Source organism: Castor canadensis, chromosome 2 (genome assembly GCF_047511655.1).
Source record: "Castor canadensis chromosome 2, mCasCan1.hap1v2, whole genome shotgun sequence".
In the NCBI taxonomy this organism is placed as follows: Eukaryota; Metazoa; Chordata; class Mammalia; order Rodentia; family Castoridae; genus Castor; species Castor canadensis.
In genome coordinates this window covers 190,722,149-190,742,255 of record NC_133387.1, presented here as the reverse complement: position 1 = coordinate 190,742,255, position 20,107 = coordinate 190,722,149, and the positions used below count along the sequence as shown (strand labels likewise).

At 36.3% G+C, this 20,107-nt stretch overlaps 1 protein-coding gene across 3 annotated transcripts in view; it reads left to right on the top strand.

Annotated features, from left to right (window-relative positions):
* Nucleotides 1–20,107, top strand: part of Zc3h12c (zinc finger CCCH-type containing 12C) — a 68,178-nt gene that overhangs the window by 10,872 nt on the left and 37,199 nt on the right. Inside the window, exon 1 of one of the 3 annotated variants that reach the window (XM_074066761.1) lies at nt 13,447–17,897. The exons of the other annotated variants lie outside the window; for them this stretch is intronic. Within the exon in view, the coding sequence (XP_073922862.1) occupies nt 17,874–17,897 (24 nt within the window). The 5' untranslated portion in view covers nt 13,447–17,873. Of the gene's footprint in view, nt 1–13,446; nt 17,898–20,107 lie in introns of those variants that run through there. 3 annotated transcript variants of the gene reach the window in all.

Genomic DNA, 20,107 nt, shown 5'->3' with positions numbered 1-20,107 from the left:
GGGAACATCTTCCATATTTTCCCTACCCTCACCCACAAGAAAATTAAGCTTTGGAAATAAAAATTACTGGTGCATCTGTTCATACCTGTCAGTGGACAGTAGTGGCAATTCTTTCTTTCTTAGTCCCGTTTCCCGCCCCCCCCCCCCCCCCCCCCCCGCTTTTCTTTCTGTGGGACTGGGAATTGAACTCAGGGTTTTGTACTTGTAAAGCAGGCATTCTTCTAATTATTCGTATAAGTAACACAGACAGCAAACTCCTAATGCATCAAATCACTGCCTTTTCGTTTCCCCTCTAAGTTCACTATTTTGCAGTGTTTTATGAGATCTTCTAGTTCTAATAAGAGAGCCTCAGACTGGTCCTAAGGTCTTTAAAACTTCTCTTTTGAATAAGAACATCAGCAGGGAACAAGAGGCAGCTCTTTGAAGTCAGATCCTGATCCTATGAATTAAAGATTTTCAGTACTGAGACTAGATTCACAGTATCAATAGGCCATGTTTAAAGTGTGATTTAAAAAAATTAGGAATCCTCCTATAGGAAAAAAAAACTTCACAGAATTAATTTTGTGAATTTGGTTGAGGTGGGAAATTTACTGCTGACCTGGCTGGCTGGGAAGCAGGTCCCAGCTTAGTAGCTGCAGCTTAGCTTCCAGACAGACCTGTGCTGTGACAGTGCCTGAGTGAAGATATGGCACTTTGGAATTCCTGAGTGACAGCTAGAAGCCACAGCGAATTTGGCAAGTGTGCTACTTACTGGGTGCTGAGTCTTGGGCCTAAGCAATCCTCAAAAATAGTAGGTAGGTTATAAATATTTATTTTCTACTTTATTAATAAATGAATGGTTAACTTTTATGTGCATTTTTAATAGATTGGTACACACCTAGTGTAAGCAGGACAGTTCAACATGAATTTCAATATGATTAAAACCCTAAAATACTTTTCATTTATAAACCTGTAGTGTATAGAATTTTCATACCTCTCAATTTGTAATAGCTTCTTACTCATTTTTTGTGTTATCTCTCAAAGAGACAGAAAGTAAAATAATGTGCTCAATTATTTATTTTAGAAATATTGATTCTGAATACTAATACATTTAATTGCCAAATTTTTGCTTCCCCAGTAGCTTTTTTTTTTTCATCAAACCTAGCGGGTTAAAATTTTCTTCCAGGAGTGAAGAATAGGATAAACTAGTTGTAACCCTCTCCCTAACTTTCCACACATCAGCACACAACATTTGTACACAAACACCCACACATCAGCACACAACACACACACAAGAAGAACGATGTGGGGATAAGGAAAGAGGTGCAAAGACCAGCAATATACTAAGATTTTATATTTAACAGAATTTCCTCAATCCACAACTACTCCTTGTCTCAAGAGTCCTTCACATGTAGTTGTTTAGTTCCTTTAGCACTGTACGTATCTTGATTCTCACCGGTCGTTCTCTGGAAGTTTTGATTTTGGATGGGAAAGATGTTGGCAGGTGTTAGAGGACAGGATAGGACTATATCCTGTGGCAGCAATAAGCCTGTTGGGAGTTGAAGCCCTGAGAAAGGTTAAAGAAGGGTTAGAAAAGGACATAAAAGAGTGGCAAAAATTAACCTCCTGTTCTTGGTGACTGGTAGTTCCCTGACAGAGGTCCTTTTCTTTGCCTTTCACTCCTTATTCCCCGTCAGTCCTGCCAAACTGGGCTTCAGAGCCTGGGAAGGACTGCAAAGTTGAAGGTGAAGCTGTAAGTTTAGCAGAGAATTATGGGGTGAGGAGAGCCAGTGATTTCTTGACAGAACCAGTTCTGTTGTCTTCCCTACTTCACTGCTCCTTCTTTTGTTCTTTCAGTTGTTATCAGTTCAGTTATTCTCACGCATGCATGCATTCGTTCATAAACAGATGGGCATGTGTGCACCTTTCATCTCTCCTGCCCCACTGAATCCATTCTCCTAGTTTACATTTCTTATCCTCCAAAAAAAGGAGAAGGAAAAAAAGTGATTCCTTTTAAAACTATTCCTATCCTTCCTCACACTGACACCCCCAACAGATCTCTGTATACCTAATCTTTTCCTGACTAACATAAGCTATCTCATTTTCAGCACATACTTCTTAACCACAACTTTTTAACCTGGGTTCCTTTGGTTCCCCAAAAGGTCAACAGCTAGAATTTAGGAATTCTGAGATGTTGGATAGGAAAAAATTACCTTTATTTTCATATCCTATAATTAGATTTTCATTCCCCTCAATTGTGAACGTAAACAATAAATCCAATATTAATAGCAGTGTTAACCCAGAGAAATCACAAGTGGGTCCCTATCATGCTACAGTTGAAACAAATGCCTTGTAATATCATTTGCACTTTCAACTACTTCAGAATCATCATAGATATTAGATCTTTTGCTTCACTTCATCTTTTTATTTTAATGTGCTAATAAAAATCATATATTTCATGATGTCAGAATTTAAAATATTTTTGATAACTATATTTTTAATTGCCTTCCTTTGTAATGCACTCCTGTGTTTTTGTTTTATGCATTTATAAAAGCATTGCTTCAGAAAGAATCTGTAGACTTTGTTAGACTGAGAAAGGAGTGTGTGGCACACACATAGTTGTCCACTCAGAATCTCTTCATTTAAAAAAAAATTATAAAAATAACTTCCTCAGAAGTCCTCTTCTCTTTCATTCTTTGATGTATTGGTGTCATTGGATGCCATCATTTTTTTTTCATGTAATTCTTTCCTTTTTTGTGTTTAGTATCAAATCCTAACTGTACCCATTGGATCTGTCTTAAAAAAATGTCTCATTTTTTCCTTTAGATATTGATCATCTTTTGCTTGGGCTATCATAATACCTTCCTAATTTGTCTTTGAGTTTCTTGCCACCTCAAAACTAATACAGCTGGAGTTACCCTCCTAAACATAGAAGTACATTGTTAATGTTCTCTGAAACCCCCAGTGGTTCCCTGTTACCATTCCAGTGATACCCAGTGCTCCATTCCCTTTAAAAAAAAAACTTCAGTGATTTCTCTTTACCTTATTTAGAACTCATTGGTCTTGCATTCAAGACTTTCTGCCAACCAGCCATACCCTGACTTTCTAGCCTCTTCTGCAGCAGTATTAATCGCACAGTATTTTATGTATGTTTCATTATGTAAACCTCTAGGACTTCCTTTGCTTATGTTTGTCCATAGACAACTATCCTTTTATTTCCTGCCTTTTCCTAATCTCCTTCCCCCACCACAGACACATACACCAGAGTGTCTACAGGAATGTCATTGCTGCCATTCATTCACCTCTGAGAACCTTCCCAAGTCTGAGGCCATGTCTTTATCTCTTGTACTCTAAGCCACGTCTCTATTAATAACATTAATTTTGGCAAGCCCTGTGTTATACATGTTCATTTATCTGTTATCCTTAATCAGTTTTATACTTAAGATCAGCAACTGTATTCACATTTGTAACCTCTTCTTAACTTAGTATTTTCCCCTTCTCAAGTAGGCATGCACATAAATGTTTCTTGAGTGAGTAAATCTTTGGAGAAAGCTAACTCTGAAAGTATAGCACTTAACAGTTTATTACTTTAGGAAAATTCTGTGGTAGAAATTAAAAGGATGCTGAAATCATATTATGGGCCAGGTAGAAGGGGATGGCTGCACTGTTCACTATATATTGTCATATACAAGTGAATAGTTTTTCTCATTTTCTAGAGAAGAAGATTTGTTTTCTTCCAAGTGCTTGTTCATTTTCTTCTAATTACAATTGCATTTTCTTCTCTCCCCTTTGCTCCTGCCTACTACTAAATGGTGTATTTCCTCTAAATCACTGGTTGCCCACCGTCTTTTACTCTTACTTTTTACCAGTGCCTAATCTATGAATATAATGCATACTGTTAGTAAGTTAAAAACTTTATGTGATCATCTTTTTTGTTTGTTTTTGAGACAGGGGCCCATTATGTACCTCAGGCAAGCCTGGAACTGAAGGAACTCTTGCCCAGCCTCCTGTGTATGATCATCTTCTTAGAGCATGTTGATGCAGTACACATTCCTGAGGTTTTTTTCCCTAAGTCTTTGAATATAAGAGAAAAAAGTTTTTCTGTAAGTGATTTTTGGAAGAATGTACATAGTGTGGGGTGTACGTGTATGTAAGCTTATAACTACATATAGCTAACACTTACTATGTGCCTTACTGTTCTAAGAATTTTGTGTTTATTAGCTCATTAAATTTCAAAACAACTACATTGGCTTGTGGAGTAGCTCAAGTGGTAGAGCACCTGCCTAGCAAATGTGAGGCCCTGAGTTCAAACCCCAGTACCACTAAAACCAAAACCAAACAAACAACAAAAACACCCACATTATATTTATATAATTTTGTGTGTGTGTGTGTGTTTATGTTTGATAACTGGGTTTTTGAACTTGCTAAGCAAGTGCTCTACCACTTGAGCCACAACTGCCAAGTCTTTTTGCTTTTAGTTTGTTTTCAGATAGGGTCTTCCCCTAAGTTTGCCTGGGCTGGCCTCAAACCACAGTCCGCCCTCCTCTCCCTCCTGAGTAGCTGGAATTATAAGCATGCACCACCAGGTTGTTTTTGAGATAGGGTCTTGCTGATTTTTACATGATTGGCCTCAAACGATAACCCTCCTGCCTGTACCTCCTGAATAGCTGGGATCACAGGCTTATGCCACCATACCCAGCTATTTATATCCTTTTTTTCCACAGTGAGGCATGAGGAGCTTAATTTGCCCACTGTGTGTGTATGTGTATATATGCACATATAGTGTTAAATGTTTATTTATAGACTGTCATATATAATCATATTTTATAGTGCAAAAACACTAGAATCATTCCCATTAGTACCAGGAACAACACGAAATAGCCATTATCCTTTGATATTACAGTATGATTAGATAAAAGTGCAGCACAAGAGATAAAAATTGGTAGAGACAATCCAATAATATTATTGTAAATACTTGTAAAACTCAAGAGCTTCAGTGAAACTAATAGTAATATTAAGAGTTCTAGTTACCTAAAGCTTTATATGCAGGAATAAGTTTTTTTTTTTAGATACCAGCAATAATCAGTTGGAAAACGTAGAGGAGAAGGAAAAACCTCCACCACAGCATCAAGAACAAAAAGCAAAATATTTTAAGTTTAACAAGAAATATGTAAATACCTGTAGGGAAATCTGGAGAATTCTGTTGAACTTCAATAAATTGATTTTGATTGAACAATTTAATGTAATAAATCAGTAGTGCTTTTTAAGGAAGTGTTGCCCACTGCACAATATCCATCAAACTCTCAAAAACTTTTTTGGTTAAAATTTGTCAAAACAATTTAAAAATGTATCTATAAGCATGTACATGCAAAAACAGCCAGGATAAAAATATGAAAATGAGGAGAAAATTATAACGATAAAAGGCTTATGCACACTGGATACCCCAATATATTATAAATCTACATTTCTTAATTTGTGGTGCAGGCCCAGAAATAGAAAAAGATCAGTGGAATACAATTGGAAACTTATGAGATGTGAGTGTGAAACAGTCTTAGCTCTGCTCTCTCAAAACCCGCTTGTGGTTTTCCACCTCAGAATAACAGCCAGGTCTTTACTGTGACCTTCATCCTTACTACTTAAAGTGGGGATTGCAGACCCGCAGGATCACCTGTGAACATGATAGGCTGTAGAATCTGCGTCCCCACCCCACACTTCCTAAATCAGAATCTTTAGAGTCGGTGTATGATTCAAATTCAGTTTAAAGTTGTAAGAAGCCACCACCCTTCTTTGCTCTGCAGATTGGGTTTACTTGCAGGTTTCATCTTCTAATTGCTCCCCTTGTGCATGGCCACCACCCTACTGGCCAACTTGCTGCTCCATGAGTCCATCATGTCACTCTCATCTCAGGCCTTCATTACCTGTTTGTCTTAGATTTTGCTGGTGCTATAACACAATATCTATGACCAGGGAATTTATAAGCAACAGAAGTTTATTGCTTACAATTTTGGAGCCTGGGAAGTCCAAAATCGAGGTGCCAAGAGGTTCAGTGTCTGGTGAGAGAGCCTGTTATTCTTAGATGGTGCCTGTTGTTCTGTCTTCACATGGTGAAAGAGGGGAGGGAGCTTGCTTGAGCTTCTCTTATACGGGCATTGATTCCATTCATTGATAGTGGAGCCCTCATTACTTAATCACTTCCCAAAGGCCCCACCTCTTAGTACTACCACATTGGGTATCAGATGCCAATATATGAATTTTGCAGGGGCACTAAAACACTTACCATAACTCTATTTCCTTTTACTTCATTTAGACTTCTGCACAAGTATCACCTTCGCAGAGATGCCTTCCTTGTTCAGAATTTCATTACAGCACTCAGCCATCACCTGGAATGCATTTACTATTTACATTCTCTCCTCTGCCCCTCCACACACACTATACTATACCTTGGTAATAGAATGTTATGTTTTTAGTTATATTCTTAGAGCCTACTCATTTGCTGAATGGAACTGGTATTAAAATTACAGATAAACTCTGTAAGAATTGGGATGACGGGGAGAAATTACAGTTGATTCCTGTCATTGTAGCATTGTCCTTTGAAGTTACCACAAACAGTGAATTAGTAACTACTGAGCCATTTCTTGTAGAGGAAATATAGTAGTTCTCTTTTATATATTTCAAGAGGGATTCCAAGAACCCAGTGGATGCCTGAAACCACAATAAGTACTGAACCCTATCTATAAGCATTGAGGTACCATGACAGTCAGTATGAAAACCAGTATGGCTGGTAATTGACTAAATGAGTAAACGGTGGGTAGTGTGTATAGCGTGGATACAGTGGACAAAAGGATAGTTTCACATCCCAGGTGGAACAGAGTAGGACAGTGTGAGATTTTAATATGCTGGCTGCTCACAGTGGCATGCAGTTTAATCTTTATGAAGGTGAGGATTGTGGTTATAGCTCAGTACGGAACACTTGCCTCAGCCTCACATGAGCTACCCTGAGTTTAATCTCTATCTAGCACTGCCAAAACAAACAAAAAAGCAAAAAGTCTACAAATGATTTATTTCTTGAGTTTTCCATTTAATATTTTAAGGTATTAAAATATCTGACCATTGATAACTGAAACCTCAGAAAGTAGAACTATAGTTCAGGAGCACTACTATACAAGGTCAGGTTCTTGTGAGCCTGGTCCCTTTTTTATCATCAGTATATAACCCTGTTTTCTATTGAAAGATGTGTTGTTGATTGACTAACATTGAACTCGTTGACAAGATAACTATATATCGTTCCTGAACCAAGTTTATCCAACACATATATTCTTCCACAAGGCGCATCACAGCCTTCTGTAATCTTAGGATCACTAGCTAGCATTTCAGCACTGTGCTTAGTGGTCATTTTAAACAGCAAATTTGCCAACAAAGAGGTAGGAAATGCAGCACTAAATAGACCATAAAAAGGACACTTACTTACAGAATAATACAAAAGGAAAGCTGTGAGTTGTTCACCCTCTGCTGACGATAACTTGTCGTTCACTTCAGATATTTTACCACTATGTCAGTGCAGATGTTCAGAGAATGACCTTGAAAGTACCACAAGTATTAATTATAATGTTACAAAGAAATTTTAGCAAGTATAAACACAGAATCTGTAAGTAATGAGGGTCAACTGTACATGATTCTTTAAATAAATATTAGAGACTTTTTATGTGCCCTGCTCCCTGAATTACACACCAATAACCATATGCTAGGCCCTGTGCAAAACCCAGATAATTCAGAGATGAATTGATCACTGGTTCAGGAATGGCTTCAAGACAAAGATGGGGTTTTAGCAGATACCTTAAAAGCAACTGAGGCCAATAGGAGAAGGGGACCAGGAACTAGAGAAAAGGGTTAGATCAAAAAGAATTAACCTAGAAGGTAACACATATGCACAGGAAATCAATGTGAGTCAACTCCCTGTATAGCTATCCTTATCTTAACTAGCAAAACCCCTTCTTCTTTCCTATCATTGCTTATACTCTCTCTTCAACAAAATTAGAAATAAGGGCAAAATAGTTTCTGCCGGGTATTGAGGGGGTGGGGGGGGGAAAGGGAGAGGGCAGAATGGATGGTAAGGGAGGGTGTGGGGGCAGGGTGGAGAAATGACCCAAGCATTGTATGCACATATGAATAATAAAAAAATAAAAATTAAAAAAAAAATGATGGGGTTTTAGCTGAATCTTCATAGTAATGGGTTGGATTATTAACATGTGGAACTGTGGAGAAAAGTATTTTAGAAGGAACAACTAAAGTCTCTACGGGTGGGACCCAGCATCAGCAGAGCTTAAGCCTCCTGAGATGAGAGAACCACTGCTTAAAATAGTTGAATTTGGCAAAAGTGTAGGTTATATGAAGGAAGTAAATCTGGAAAAGAAGTTTTGGCCCACATACTGAAATGATATCACTTATTCAGCACTCTTCCAGGTGATGGAGATACATCAGAAAACAAAACAGAAGGACATTATAATCCAGTTGGCAGCTGTTCCGCATAATTCATTTTAAGTTAAATATCTTTTAGTATATGATGATTTGTATTTAGAAGGACTGTTGTCCTAAGTGCTTAGAATTCTTAATATCTGAATTATTGCATCACCTTCTGATATCAGTAGAAATTTATAAGATTTGTTGAAACCTTTGAGCTAATTTCATTGAGTGTTTTCTGACCTAACCATTCATTTTTAAACCTCTTAATGTTTTCATTTTCTTGTTCACCAGGACACTTGTCTAAAATCAGTACTATGCAGTTATTTAAAATCAGTATTATGAGGCCATTGGAAGTACCATACAAGCATTTCATTTCCCCATCTTATAAGAATTAATATAAAAGGAGCTATTTTCTAAATTGATTCTTAAGAATTAGTGTATAGATGAAACATACAGTTATTAAAGCACTTCTACTGGGTTAGAGTAGGTTTGCAGTTCATTTTGGATTATTTGCTGTATATTGTATTTTTTTCCTGAGTTCTTTTACAAGCATTTAATATATTATTTGTACTCTCTTCTAGACTGAGAGTCTTTTTTGAAGTTTCGGGGTTTGAACTCAAGGCCTCACACTTGGTAGAGAAGCACTGTACCAGTTGAGCTATTCCGCCAGCTCAAGAACAGACAGATCTTGCTAGAGCCTTCTTTTAATTTTGATGCAGTTATTTTCTGTAGCCTGTCAATTTCCCTTTTTAACAATGGATTGAATTAAGTTTTAAATTACTTTTGCAAGTAGAATTATTTAACACTTTAAGATATGTATGCCCCTTATTGGTTAGGAGCAGCTCAAATGGTAGAATTCAGGTTCACAAATGAGCACACACAGGTGGCAAGTGATGAATGACATAAGAGGAAGAGGTAAGTTCCAATTGGACTTTGATGGGAGTGTAGAAAATGTTACCACTACTATAAGAACACAGTGTCATGTAACTATCACCCTGTTGTTTAAAAAATTCCAGAAATGTCCACATGTGATGATGGCACACACCTGACACCTCAGCTACTTGGAAGATGGAGGCAGGGGTATTGTGGTTTGAGCCCTGCTGGGCAAAGTTAGCAGTGCCTATCTCAAACAAAAGATGAACAAACAAAAAAGGGCTGGGCACGGGGCTCAAATGGTAGAGTGCTCATCTGGCATGTGTGAGGACCTGTGTTCAACCCTCAATACTGCAAAAAAAATTTTTTTTCAAGAGGACTGGGTATTGTGGCATCTGAATATGTGGAAGGCATAGGTAGACGGATCATGGTCTAAGGCCAGACTGAGCAAAACTTGGAAGACCCTATTCGAAAAATAACTAGCAAAAATGGCTAGAGGCGTGGCTCAGGTGGTAGAGAGACCCTGTCTGGCAAGCCCAAAGCCCTGAGTTCAAACGCCAGTACCACAAAAAAAAAAAATTCAATCAATATCTTACATATTATTTTAAAATTAATGCATTTTGGGTCATCTTCAACTAAGAAGAACAGTTTCAGTTTTTCTTCATGTATCTGAGCATGTTTTGTTAATGTATGCTCTCTGCTTTTTTTAAGATTACAGATGTCCTTTTTCCTCATGGGCTTTCTTCCACTCTTCCCTAACATTAGCTGCTTTAGGAACCTGTTACATCAGCATTGTGGATGTCGTTTGTATTTCCTGAACTTTTCTAGAAGTCCTTGCCCTTTAGGTATTTACAGGCTTTATAGGAACTGAAGATCATATTTGTGAAAGACATACTTGCTTAATTAATTTTTTAAAAAAACATTAAATGGGAATATAAATATTTTCAGTAGAAAATATTTGAATGAAAGTTTTAACATATGAGTTATATTGTCATTTTAAATGACTGTTAAAGAGTTTCTTTGTTTTAGGTTACAGGAACAAAATGCTATTTTTGTGGATTTATTTTATATTGGTTCTTGAACCCTAAACAGAGGGTTATCTACTCTTGATGACCCAGTACTAAAAGTTTAATAAAATTTAAGAATTTATTAATATTTAAAATATGTCAATGTATTAAAAAACTTTACACCCCTCTGAATGCAGTGGGGCTATGTCTGGTTTACACATGGAGAAGTTATAAGTAGTGGATGGGTCCCAGATTTAGATCCAAGCCAGTTCCAGATTCTGTGCTGATAGCCCTAGCCCTAAAATAGAAAAAAACACAAACATGTACACCCATGATCAAGCTCTAAGTAGCTCTTTGCAGGCCACCATTAGGATGCTGTTGGGCTGTATGATTTGTTACTACTATAAATACCTTTCTCAGTAGATGATGTTACTTCAATTTCTCTTGAGGAAAATGCAAATCTGTTTTAAGAACCTAACCTTAAAATACTGTGTGTAAAAAGCAGTGTCTTCGCTGAAGGCAATTTCTTTTCTTCAGTATTTCTCACTCTATTATTTTGTTGATTAAAAACTTTTGTAGGCTCTTAAAGCAGACCAACTCTTAGAACATGGAATGGTTTCTATGCATCTGTTTCTTCCTCTTGCCCACAAAAGTCTTCATTCTATGTTCAGAATTTACCAGACCATGGCTTTTCTGTCATCTTTCTTTGTTTGACTGTCTTATTACAATGGTGTTTCCAGGGTGGATTAATTTGCTTTTCATGGATGTTACTGCTTCACTTCTGACATGTACCCATAATGTCAGACATGAAAATGGAAATTAAAGGAGTTTAAAAAAAAAACTGCAGAATTTTGACTTCGAGAAATATTGTCTTCCTTTTTGTTAATGATTTTTTCTTCCCCTTTTTAATGTTATCCCTTTGTATCTATTATTACAGTGGTTTAAGCCCATTTATGTAGTCATTATTAACCTCCTTTTTTCTTCATGGTTCTCATTAACAAAACTTTTTGTTGCTGAATATTGTTAGAATTTGAGGGAGTCTTTTTCTTTCCTTAGTTCTGGGCCAGTTGAGAAATAAAGGAATTAGGCAAAAGGGGATCAAAAGAGCAGCTTTTTTAATCCATAGATCTATTCAAAGATATGACTTAGAAGAACAGAGGATTTAGTGACACTGAGGCCCAGAATTAGAAAGATTTAACTATCCAGTCTCAGGCTATGCTGAAGAGTACAGTGTACAGTTGCTTACAGGCCAATTCCAATGAGAAATTTGCTATGTGAGGGGCTGAGCCTTGCTTTCACAAGTCTTCTTCCTAGACTTACCCATCAGTTTAGTTACACTCAGGGAGGAGGCAGAGACTACAAAGTTACTCTGGTGGAGGCTATGGTAACTGTGGATCCAGACCAGAGTGGGGGCAAGAGCTGTCATCACTGAAGACTTAGGCTTCCTTGAGTGTTAGAAGCAGCCTCAGTGGGCAGCACCAAGGCTTACAGAGCCCTGCCTTAAGTCAAAGGTCCTTGGATAAGCTCACCCTGTCCGCACACAGAAATGAAAACTAGCAGGATAGCATTTTTTTATATGTGAATGCCTGCATTCAAATTTGCAGGGGCCTGCTTTTTTACTGATGTTATTTTTCCCTGAAGGATCTTCAGAGATCAGCATACTGCTGCATGCTGGGTAGCACCATGTGGGTTCATGGAAGGAGAAAGAAGTTTCAAGAAGCTTATAGCCTAGTTCAGAAATAAGTGCTGAAATTGTGTAGTGTAGACTACTCATGTTACAGAAATTCAAAGGAGTTGGAAATCAGTAAAAGCTAGACTAGTCCAAGAAGGTTTTATGGAAAAAATAAGCTTTGAGCTTGGCTTAGAATGACAGATGTGATCTGGTAAGTGAGCTAGGGTACGAGAACACTTAGGGTTAGGAGATAGTTTCTTCAGTGTCTGTGCCTTCCTTTTTCTGACCCTTTCCCATAAGTGAAGTGGGAAGTGAGATTACAGAACCAGAGGCTGCCCAGGTTGGGGACAAAGCTTGGAAAAGCAGTGAACCAAAGGCTTGTGATTTGCAGCTGAATGTTTGCTTGTTTGTTTGGCATGAGAGCAGTGTCACTGAAAATTACTGTCAGGAAGATACCTAGGGGTTATTCAGGAAGGAGATAAATTAAGAAACAAGTAATCTAAGACTGAGGAAGGGAATGCTCAGCCTAGGGGGTGCTCATGTTATTAGAATGAGAAAGTTGAGGAGAGAAAAATAACCAGGAATTGATTAACTGGAACATGAGGATATATTAACTGAACAAAGCAGTTGAAAAATAGACAAAGGTGAATGGAGTTTCAAGACAATATGATTCAGCTCAGATGTGAAAACTGAGGTTGATCAGTGTATGTATTCTCTAAGGGTGTAAGTTTATTGCATATTTTTTTTTCTTTTTAAAAATGTGAAAAAATGTAATCCAAAACATGGGTTTTCATTTTGCTTACTGTTATTGCCCTTTATTTTGTTTGGCTCATCTTTTAAAATTACATATATTGCTTTACCACTTCCAGATTCATTCTTTTTAAAAGTCATTTTATGAATTTCATGGGGACCATATAGAATCTCCCTATAGTATATTTAATGTTCTTTTGTAGTAGGTGCCTGATGTTTTTTATCTACCATTTTCTCTCCCCTCTGCTTTTGTTACCATCCATTTTCTCCCCTCTCTGCTTTTGTTACCATTGCCTCACCTAAATAACCCATAAACCATCACTACATGGTTCAGTGGGACTGCCAGTCTTAGCCCCACGTACCTCTGGCCACAGTACTTGGGCAAAGAGGTGAATATATAACCTAAACTGTGCTGGGCAGATTCTCTGTCTTAGGAATTAGAACCTTGGATGGAGACCACAAGGTCAGAGAATAGCTAGTGCTGAATCATCACATGGAGGGTTTCTAGAGCTTCTTCCTCTAAAATCCTGAGTTCTGCTTATGTTTTTCCAAAGGCCTTACTGTTGTGTTTTTCCTTCAGTCCTATGAGCTCTTCTGTGTTCTTTGAATTTGCCAAGCCTTTTTTTTTTTAAGTCTGTTTTTCTTGTTAATAAAGAATTGCCATGCATCTCTTTCTTATTCTTAATATTTTTAGAAACAAATATGACTTCTAAAATATGATTTCTGATCTTTCTTCATATGGATAGGAAATGTAGTTGTCCCTAGTATTAAAACATGATTAGCTTATTTTATGGCTGTAGGGGCCACTGTATGTCAGTAATAGTTATAACCCACTTTCCCATCCACCAGCATTCTCATTTTAGCAGTGAGAAATGCCAAGAACATATCTCCTTGGAGGAGATGTTAGCAGAAAATGTGTTTGGAGCTTTTTTCACGTACACTGCCTGTCCCAAGGCTGCCATTTTCATTCTTGTTATCTGCCTTTTTGTTGGTTATTAGTGTATGCTGTTTGTTTTGTTTTGAGACAGTGTCTCACTGTATAGCCCAGATTGACCTCCAGCTCACCCTCCTCCTGCCTTTGCCTCCCAAGTGCTGGGATTACAGGTGTGTATCACCATGTCCAACCTATTCGTATATATTTTTCCACCTAACATGAATATTTTTCACTTAATATAAAATCATATGCATTTGATGATTTGCTTCTAATACATGGTTTTTATTACAGCTGAGATCTCTTTCACAGGTAATATTAAATATCAAGGTATGCTTTCTAGTATGTACTTTATTTGGGTGGCTTATCTTTAGGGCTGGATCTAAATTTAGGATAATATTGAAACTTTCATGTTCTGCTTCTCCCCTGAAAAGTGACATGGTTTTCACTGACCAAATGGCATTAGGAAAACGTCTGAAATTGGCATGTCAAAGATGTTTATCAGGTCTAAACAGTTGACCCTGTGACTTTCTTTGAACCAGTGCTGTGTGGAATTTGCAGTTTCTGCTGTGTGGAAAAGCAATTTGCCTTTAGTTCAAGGAGACAATTGTCTTAGCATTGTCATGTGGTTTAAAGTTAGTCTTCACTTACCCAATAACACTTGGAAGAGTACTTTTACATCTGACTTCCTTTCAGGAATCAGAGTCAGTGCCCAGTTGATTTTGTTCCATTCTTTTACACTTATGTGTGTTAATTAGCTTTTTGGGAGTCAATTGTTGGTTCATTTTCTTTTTAACTCTCAAAAATGATCCAGGTGCTGGTGGCTTATACCTGTAATCTAGGCTACTTTGAGGATCATGCTTCCAGGCCAACTAGGGCAAAAAGGTTAGCCAGATCCTTCTCAATCGGAAAAAGTTGAGTGTGGTGGTGTGCCCCTGTTATTCCAGTTACTGAAAGAAGTTTAAATAGAGGATGATTGCCATCTGGGCCTGCCTAGGCAAAAATGAGACCCTATTTTCAAAATAACCAGAACAGAAAGCTCAAATAAAGCACCTGCCTCACAAACACGAAGTCTTGAGTTCAAACCTCAATACCACAATAACAATAATAACAGTTTTTGGTAAAATTTTAACCTTTCCACCTTTGGAGGCACAATTGAGAACATTTGATGTAATCTTACTTCTGTGGTGTAATTGTTAGAATCAAAAGAGATCATATATTGAAGGGCAATAAGTCCATATTAAAAGAAAAGTACCAGAAAGTCAACTTGCATCACCATTGGCCAAAAGAATTGGTTCTGCACACTAGCCTAAATCTTACTTGTTTCATGTTCATGCCTCAGAAAAAGTATAAGGTCCAAGTTTTAAATGTTAGACCCACCCCCTAAAACTAAACTGTATCCTATCTTAAATGTACACTGTGCTCAGTCATTATTGCATGACCCAAATAGAGCTCTAGACAGCTGTTTGTATTTGCCTTGCCAGGGGGAAGAGGACTAGAGCCATGTGACTTAAGGGGTTGGCAGACTGGGGCCCTCTTTTCACCTACAGATGTTTTAATGTGCTTAACATTAGCCAGTACTAGCAAGGAGATGGTCTAAATACCACAGCAGGATCTGATTAGCTTTTTCAGATCACTGCCTTTATTTGCTGTTTGCAAAAAAGCTTAATCCAGTGCTATAGATCAGGCTTCCTGCTGAGCTCTTGGGTAGTTTTCTCTCATTCTTTGTGTTCACACGGCAGGGTGAGGAGATTCCTCCTCCTACTGAATTAAAGCTATAAAGTAGTAACTATAGTAGCAAGCAATAAAGAGAAGGTTGAAAACCCAAGGGAGAGAGGCTGTCTATTCATACTAAGTAGTTTACCTTTTATGTACAAAAGAAAAAGGTTTTAATATAAATTCATAAACACTGACCTCACGGGCTCTTCTAATGATGTTAGTTTTAGTTCTAGCTACTTTTCATGGATGTTTTTCATTTTTATTTTACTTAGTCAAACTCAGTGTTACCAGAAGAATTATAGGCAATGGCCTTATTCCTCTCAGGGTGGATACATTTTCTTACCTTTTAAAAGAACTGCCATTAAGGGAAGAGGAGTTAATTCTAACTTTATTTCTGTGCTGTTCATATGCACATAAAACATAAAGGGGGAGGATTTGCATTCTATATAATTCATGTTGTAATTCACAGTAAACTGTAATGCTTGGGATCCTTTATCTTGATCTTTAATGAAATTAAATTTCATTAATGGATTTATGAATTGAACTTACTTCACTGAGGTCACTATAATGCTTGGCAGAAGAAGAGTAAGTCTCACTTTACAAATTAGTTTGACGTTCAGAAGCTAGTAATTGTATTTACTTCAAAAATATGTCAAGGGTTTAAACTTTTTCTCACATTTTTGGAATAGCATACTTCAATAAACTATTAAGCTCTTTTAGTGAAAAAATACAGATAAATCATGATGTATAATGTCATACTTTATATTTTACTTTTCTTTTTGAAAACAGTTTTTAGGCTTTTAGTAGCCATAAAGAATGTTTTTGATGAGATGACTTGAAAAAAATAACCATATAGAATAGATCTTCCTTTTATTTTGTAAATAGAGAAGATCTGATTTGCATTTGAGTGAGCACAAAAAGGCCAGGGCCAGAAACAGCAAACCAGTGTTGCTTTTCCCAAGTATTCACAAATGATCCTAATTGTGAATAACCTCTACTTACACATGAAAAAGAAATTGATTCAGGTTGTTTGGGATGCTTTAGTTGAGTTTTATATCTTTAGAGTTCATGGTCATATGATCTATTAAAAAAAAAAGTCTGGGCTTTGCATAAATCAGCCTGTATCAGAAAATTGTATGTTAAGAGCAATTGCCTACTCAGGAATTTAATTGTACTGGAATGAAAGGAAGGTGTGTGCATGCGTGTGCACACTCTTGTGTTACACATCACATAAATAAGTAGCTGGTGGCTGTAGAGTTCCTTTTTCTTTCTTTGTCAGGAATATCCTCAACAGTGCCTTATGGTGTTTACATTTTGATTGAATTTTTTCATAACCAGAGCCCACTCAAGATATAACTTATGCAGCCGTAAAAAGCAAGAAGTCTTTAGTTTTATAAATGCAGTTATCCGAAACATAAAAACAAATCAAGGATAACAAACTTCCTTACCCAAATGACTTGTTTTTGTGTACTTCATACCCTCCAAAAATATCACTGTTTCTTTTTAAACTGAACTGAAATTTGAGTATTACATATTAAAAATGTTATGAGATACAAATAATTTTAACAGGCATAGTATATGTTAAAATATAAAGAGAGATTTTGCTTTTATTTAATTACATAGCTAACTAGTATCCGTAATAAAAGCACTTTACACTGCTACTTGACATAGATAAGATGGGCTATTCTGATGATTTTAGGTTGAAGTTAAATAGTTTTGTTTAAATGTATGATGTAGATGACTCATTTGGCACAAAGTTAGTACATTTGTAGTGAACTTATTTTCCACAATCAATTCTGTGTTAGCTCATAACCCTTTTACTTTTACAATCTTAACAATCTTTTTTTTATATAATATAGATTTCCCACTATTGCCAAGGAAATAGGTTAGCTATAACGTTCTCTCATTTATTAAAGAGAAAGGATTTTTACAATGCTTAATTGCTACTTTGACACACCTCATTTTCTTTATTTCTCAAAAATGAAAAGCTAATGGATTACTGTATAGTCTCAACTTTTTGGAAACTTTTACTATTTTAAAATATAATTGGTTTCTTTGTTTCGTGAATTAAAAATGAGGAAAGGCTGAAGTCTGTCCAAGCCAGGTGTTTCTTGTTGGCAGCCTGCTCCCTAATGACTGTTCTCATAGAGCAGCTGCCTACTAGCCGGCTTTGTATGGCCTATTGTTGCCACACACCCCTTGTTAATACACATGCTGCCCCAGGCAGCCCGAGAATGACATCAACTTGCTTATCTTAGAAACCTACAAACCTGACGCAGGGTGCTGAGGCTGTGGTGCATCTGCCTGGCCAGCTAATTGTGAGCTTTCTGGCCTATGATTGGCTGTTACTCTGCTCAGTAATAGGTTAAGCAAAGACATTGCCATTCCATCTGTTCAACCATTCATTGTTCTTCTTGCTTGCCTGGAAGTCTGCAGCTAAAACTGTGTTAAGGAGTTACTGCTGGAGCTGCTACAGAAACCAATGTCTTTGTATTTTCCTGCTAATGTGAGTATCTGTGCTACTTAATGCCTTGGTAGTTAAACTTTGCTAAATTGAGTATTGATTTGAACTCTGTACAAGATAGGCAGCACTCACATGAAAGCCTACAAGTTATTACATAGTGCCAGTATATCAAAAATTCATTTCTTTCTGTAAATTATATCTGTGAAAGATGATTTTTATACTCTGGAATTTTGCAAATACTACTTAGAGCTTCATGAACGTTTATCAGGCATTAGGCATTGCATGTAATCATTTGGAGCTTACCAAGTTATAACAATGTTTCTGATATTCTGATTAATAAATTTAAATTTTACCTTATAAAATTCTTACGTTCCTTAAAGTATCACTGTCATACCTAGTTGCTGTACAACAATGGTAATATTTGTAGACTTTTTCACTGTGTTAAGAAATCTAATTTGGAGAGAGGGATTGATACGATAGATGCTCTAACAACAGTTTTAAATATGATGAAAAAGCTGCTTTGTCAGCAGTTTTGATGTTCATGTATAGTTTCTCATTTCTTCTGCTGTATCCCCCTTGCATTGATTTCAGATACTAAACTGAAGATACCATTCCAGTTGCTTTCAAGTGTTCTGTAATGGGGAAGTGAGGAATAGACAAAGATTTTGGGCTGTCAGTTGAGCGAGAAAGAGAGAGCATAAAGGGTTAAAAAGAGGTCTTCATTTCTACCACATGCCCTATTGTGTGAACATATGCATAAGTCTATTGAAAGTTTTCAGAAGGTGGGCAGGCCACCAGTTGCTGGTCTCCTGCAGTTCCAGTAGACATCTGTTGCCCAGAGCATTAACCAATCTGTTGAAAGGGACATCCTTCCTTTGTTAGCTAGGGAGATGCAGACAACAGCACTCACTAAATACAATGGTAATTAAATACACAGAGACTACAGCCATAGGTATTTATTACATATTCATTATTTTATTTTCATTGTTCTCATAGTATTATCATTTGGATAGCAACCAGAACCTACTTTCATGGGATTGTAACTTTGCATTACAAATAAATTGATTTAGCAAGTTTATGATTTAATATTCCTGATTGAGGCTCTTGAGAATATTTTATTAAATGCCTAATTAGAGGTGAATTATTATCCAAGTTATCTAATTAGAACTTTTAGAAAACCTCTTCACTGAATAGAAGAATTTCAATATTGTGATAAATTTCTAATAAAATCATCATTATATCATAAACCTGCATTCATCTATTACAAAGTTTCATTTCGGCAATTAAAAGAATTAACTTTGTCATCTATAAATTTAGCATAATTTGGTTCTTCAACAAATTATCTATTTTAAAATAGCCTTTCACAAGGAATAAACCTGAGTTTCCAGTGCAATATCTGGAGGTAATCTGTACATTTAACACTGTGGAAATCTGTTTTCGATTATTTTTTATCCAATTCCTTCTGTGCTTAACAATATAGTCTATAAAAACCAATTATAATGAATACCTGATACATCCCTAACGTAAAGTTTAGCAGTTAGCCCATATTTTTTGGATTGTTATGGTAACTCTATAAGTATAAAGTATCCTGTATGTAAAACTTTGACTATGCTGCTGCTTCATGAAATGAGGAAAATCACCCTTATTATTTAATATTTAGTTGATTAAGTTTAGGAAGATTTACTTAAATTTGGATTTAAGTAAATGCAGAACTTAAAAAGTCTAAACCACTTATGGCTTAGACATAAGAAAAGTATTTTTGTGTTACATGTGATAGCACATTCTGTGATTTTATTGAAGTCTTTTTCAAAATTATATTGGTCAGTTTTAAGGCACTAAACCAAAGAAAAATTATATGCCATTCTTTGTAATTACTTGTAAATTTTACTCATTACATTACATTAATAAGTACTGTAGCCTATGAAAATATTTTTACCAATTTTTAAATTTTTAGGCTAGCATTTAATTTTTTTACTGATTTTAATATATTGCTAAATTTAGATTGTTTTTGAGTGTCACATTAAATTAGGTCAACCTTTACTAATTATAAGTTGATAAGGAAGCATTCAACAGATAGAAGTATTAAAAAACAAATTTTTACCATTTGAGTCAAATTTGTATTATGTGACAGAGAATATATACGTGGCTTATAGGGGTAGCAATTGAACTCATTTGTCTTTACTTGTATTGCTTATGTTTAGTCTTTTGCTTTAGAGGAACTAAAAATCGTTTAACTGCTTGTTTTTAGAACA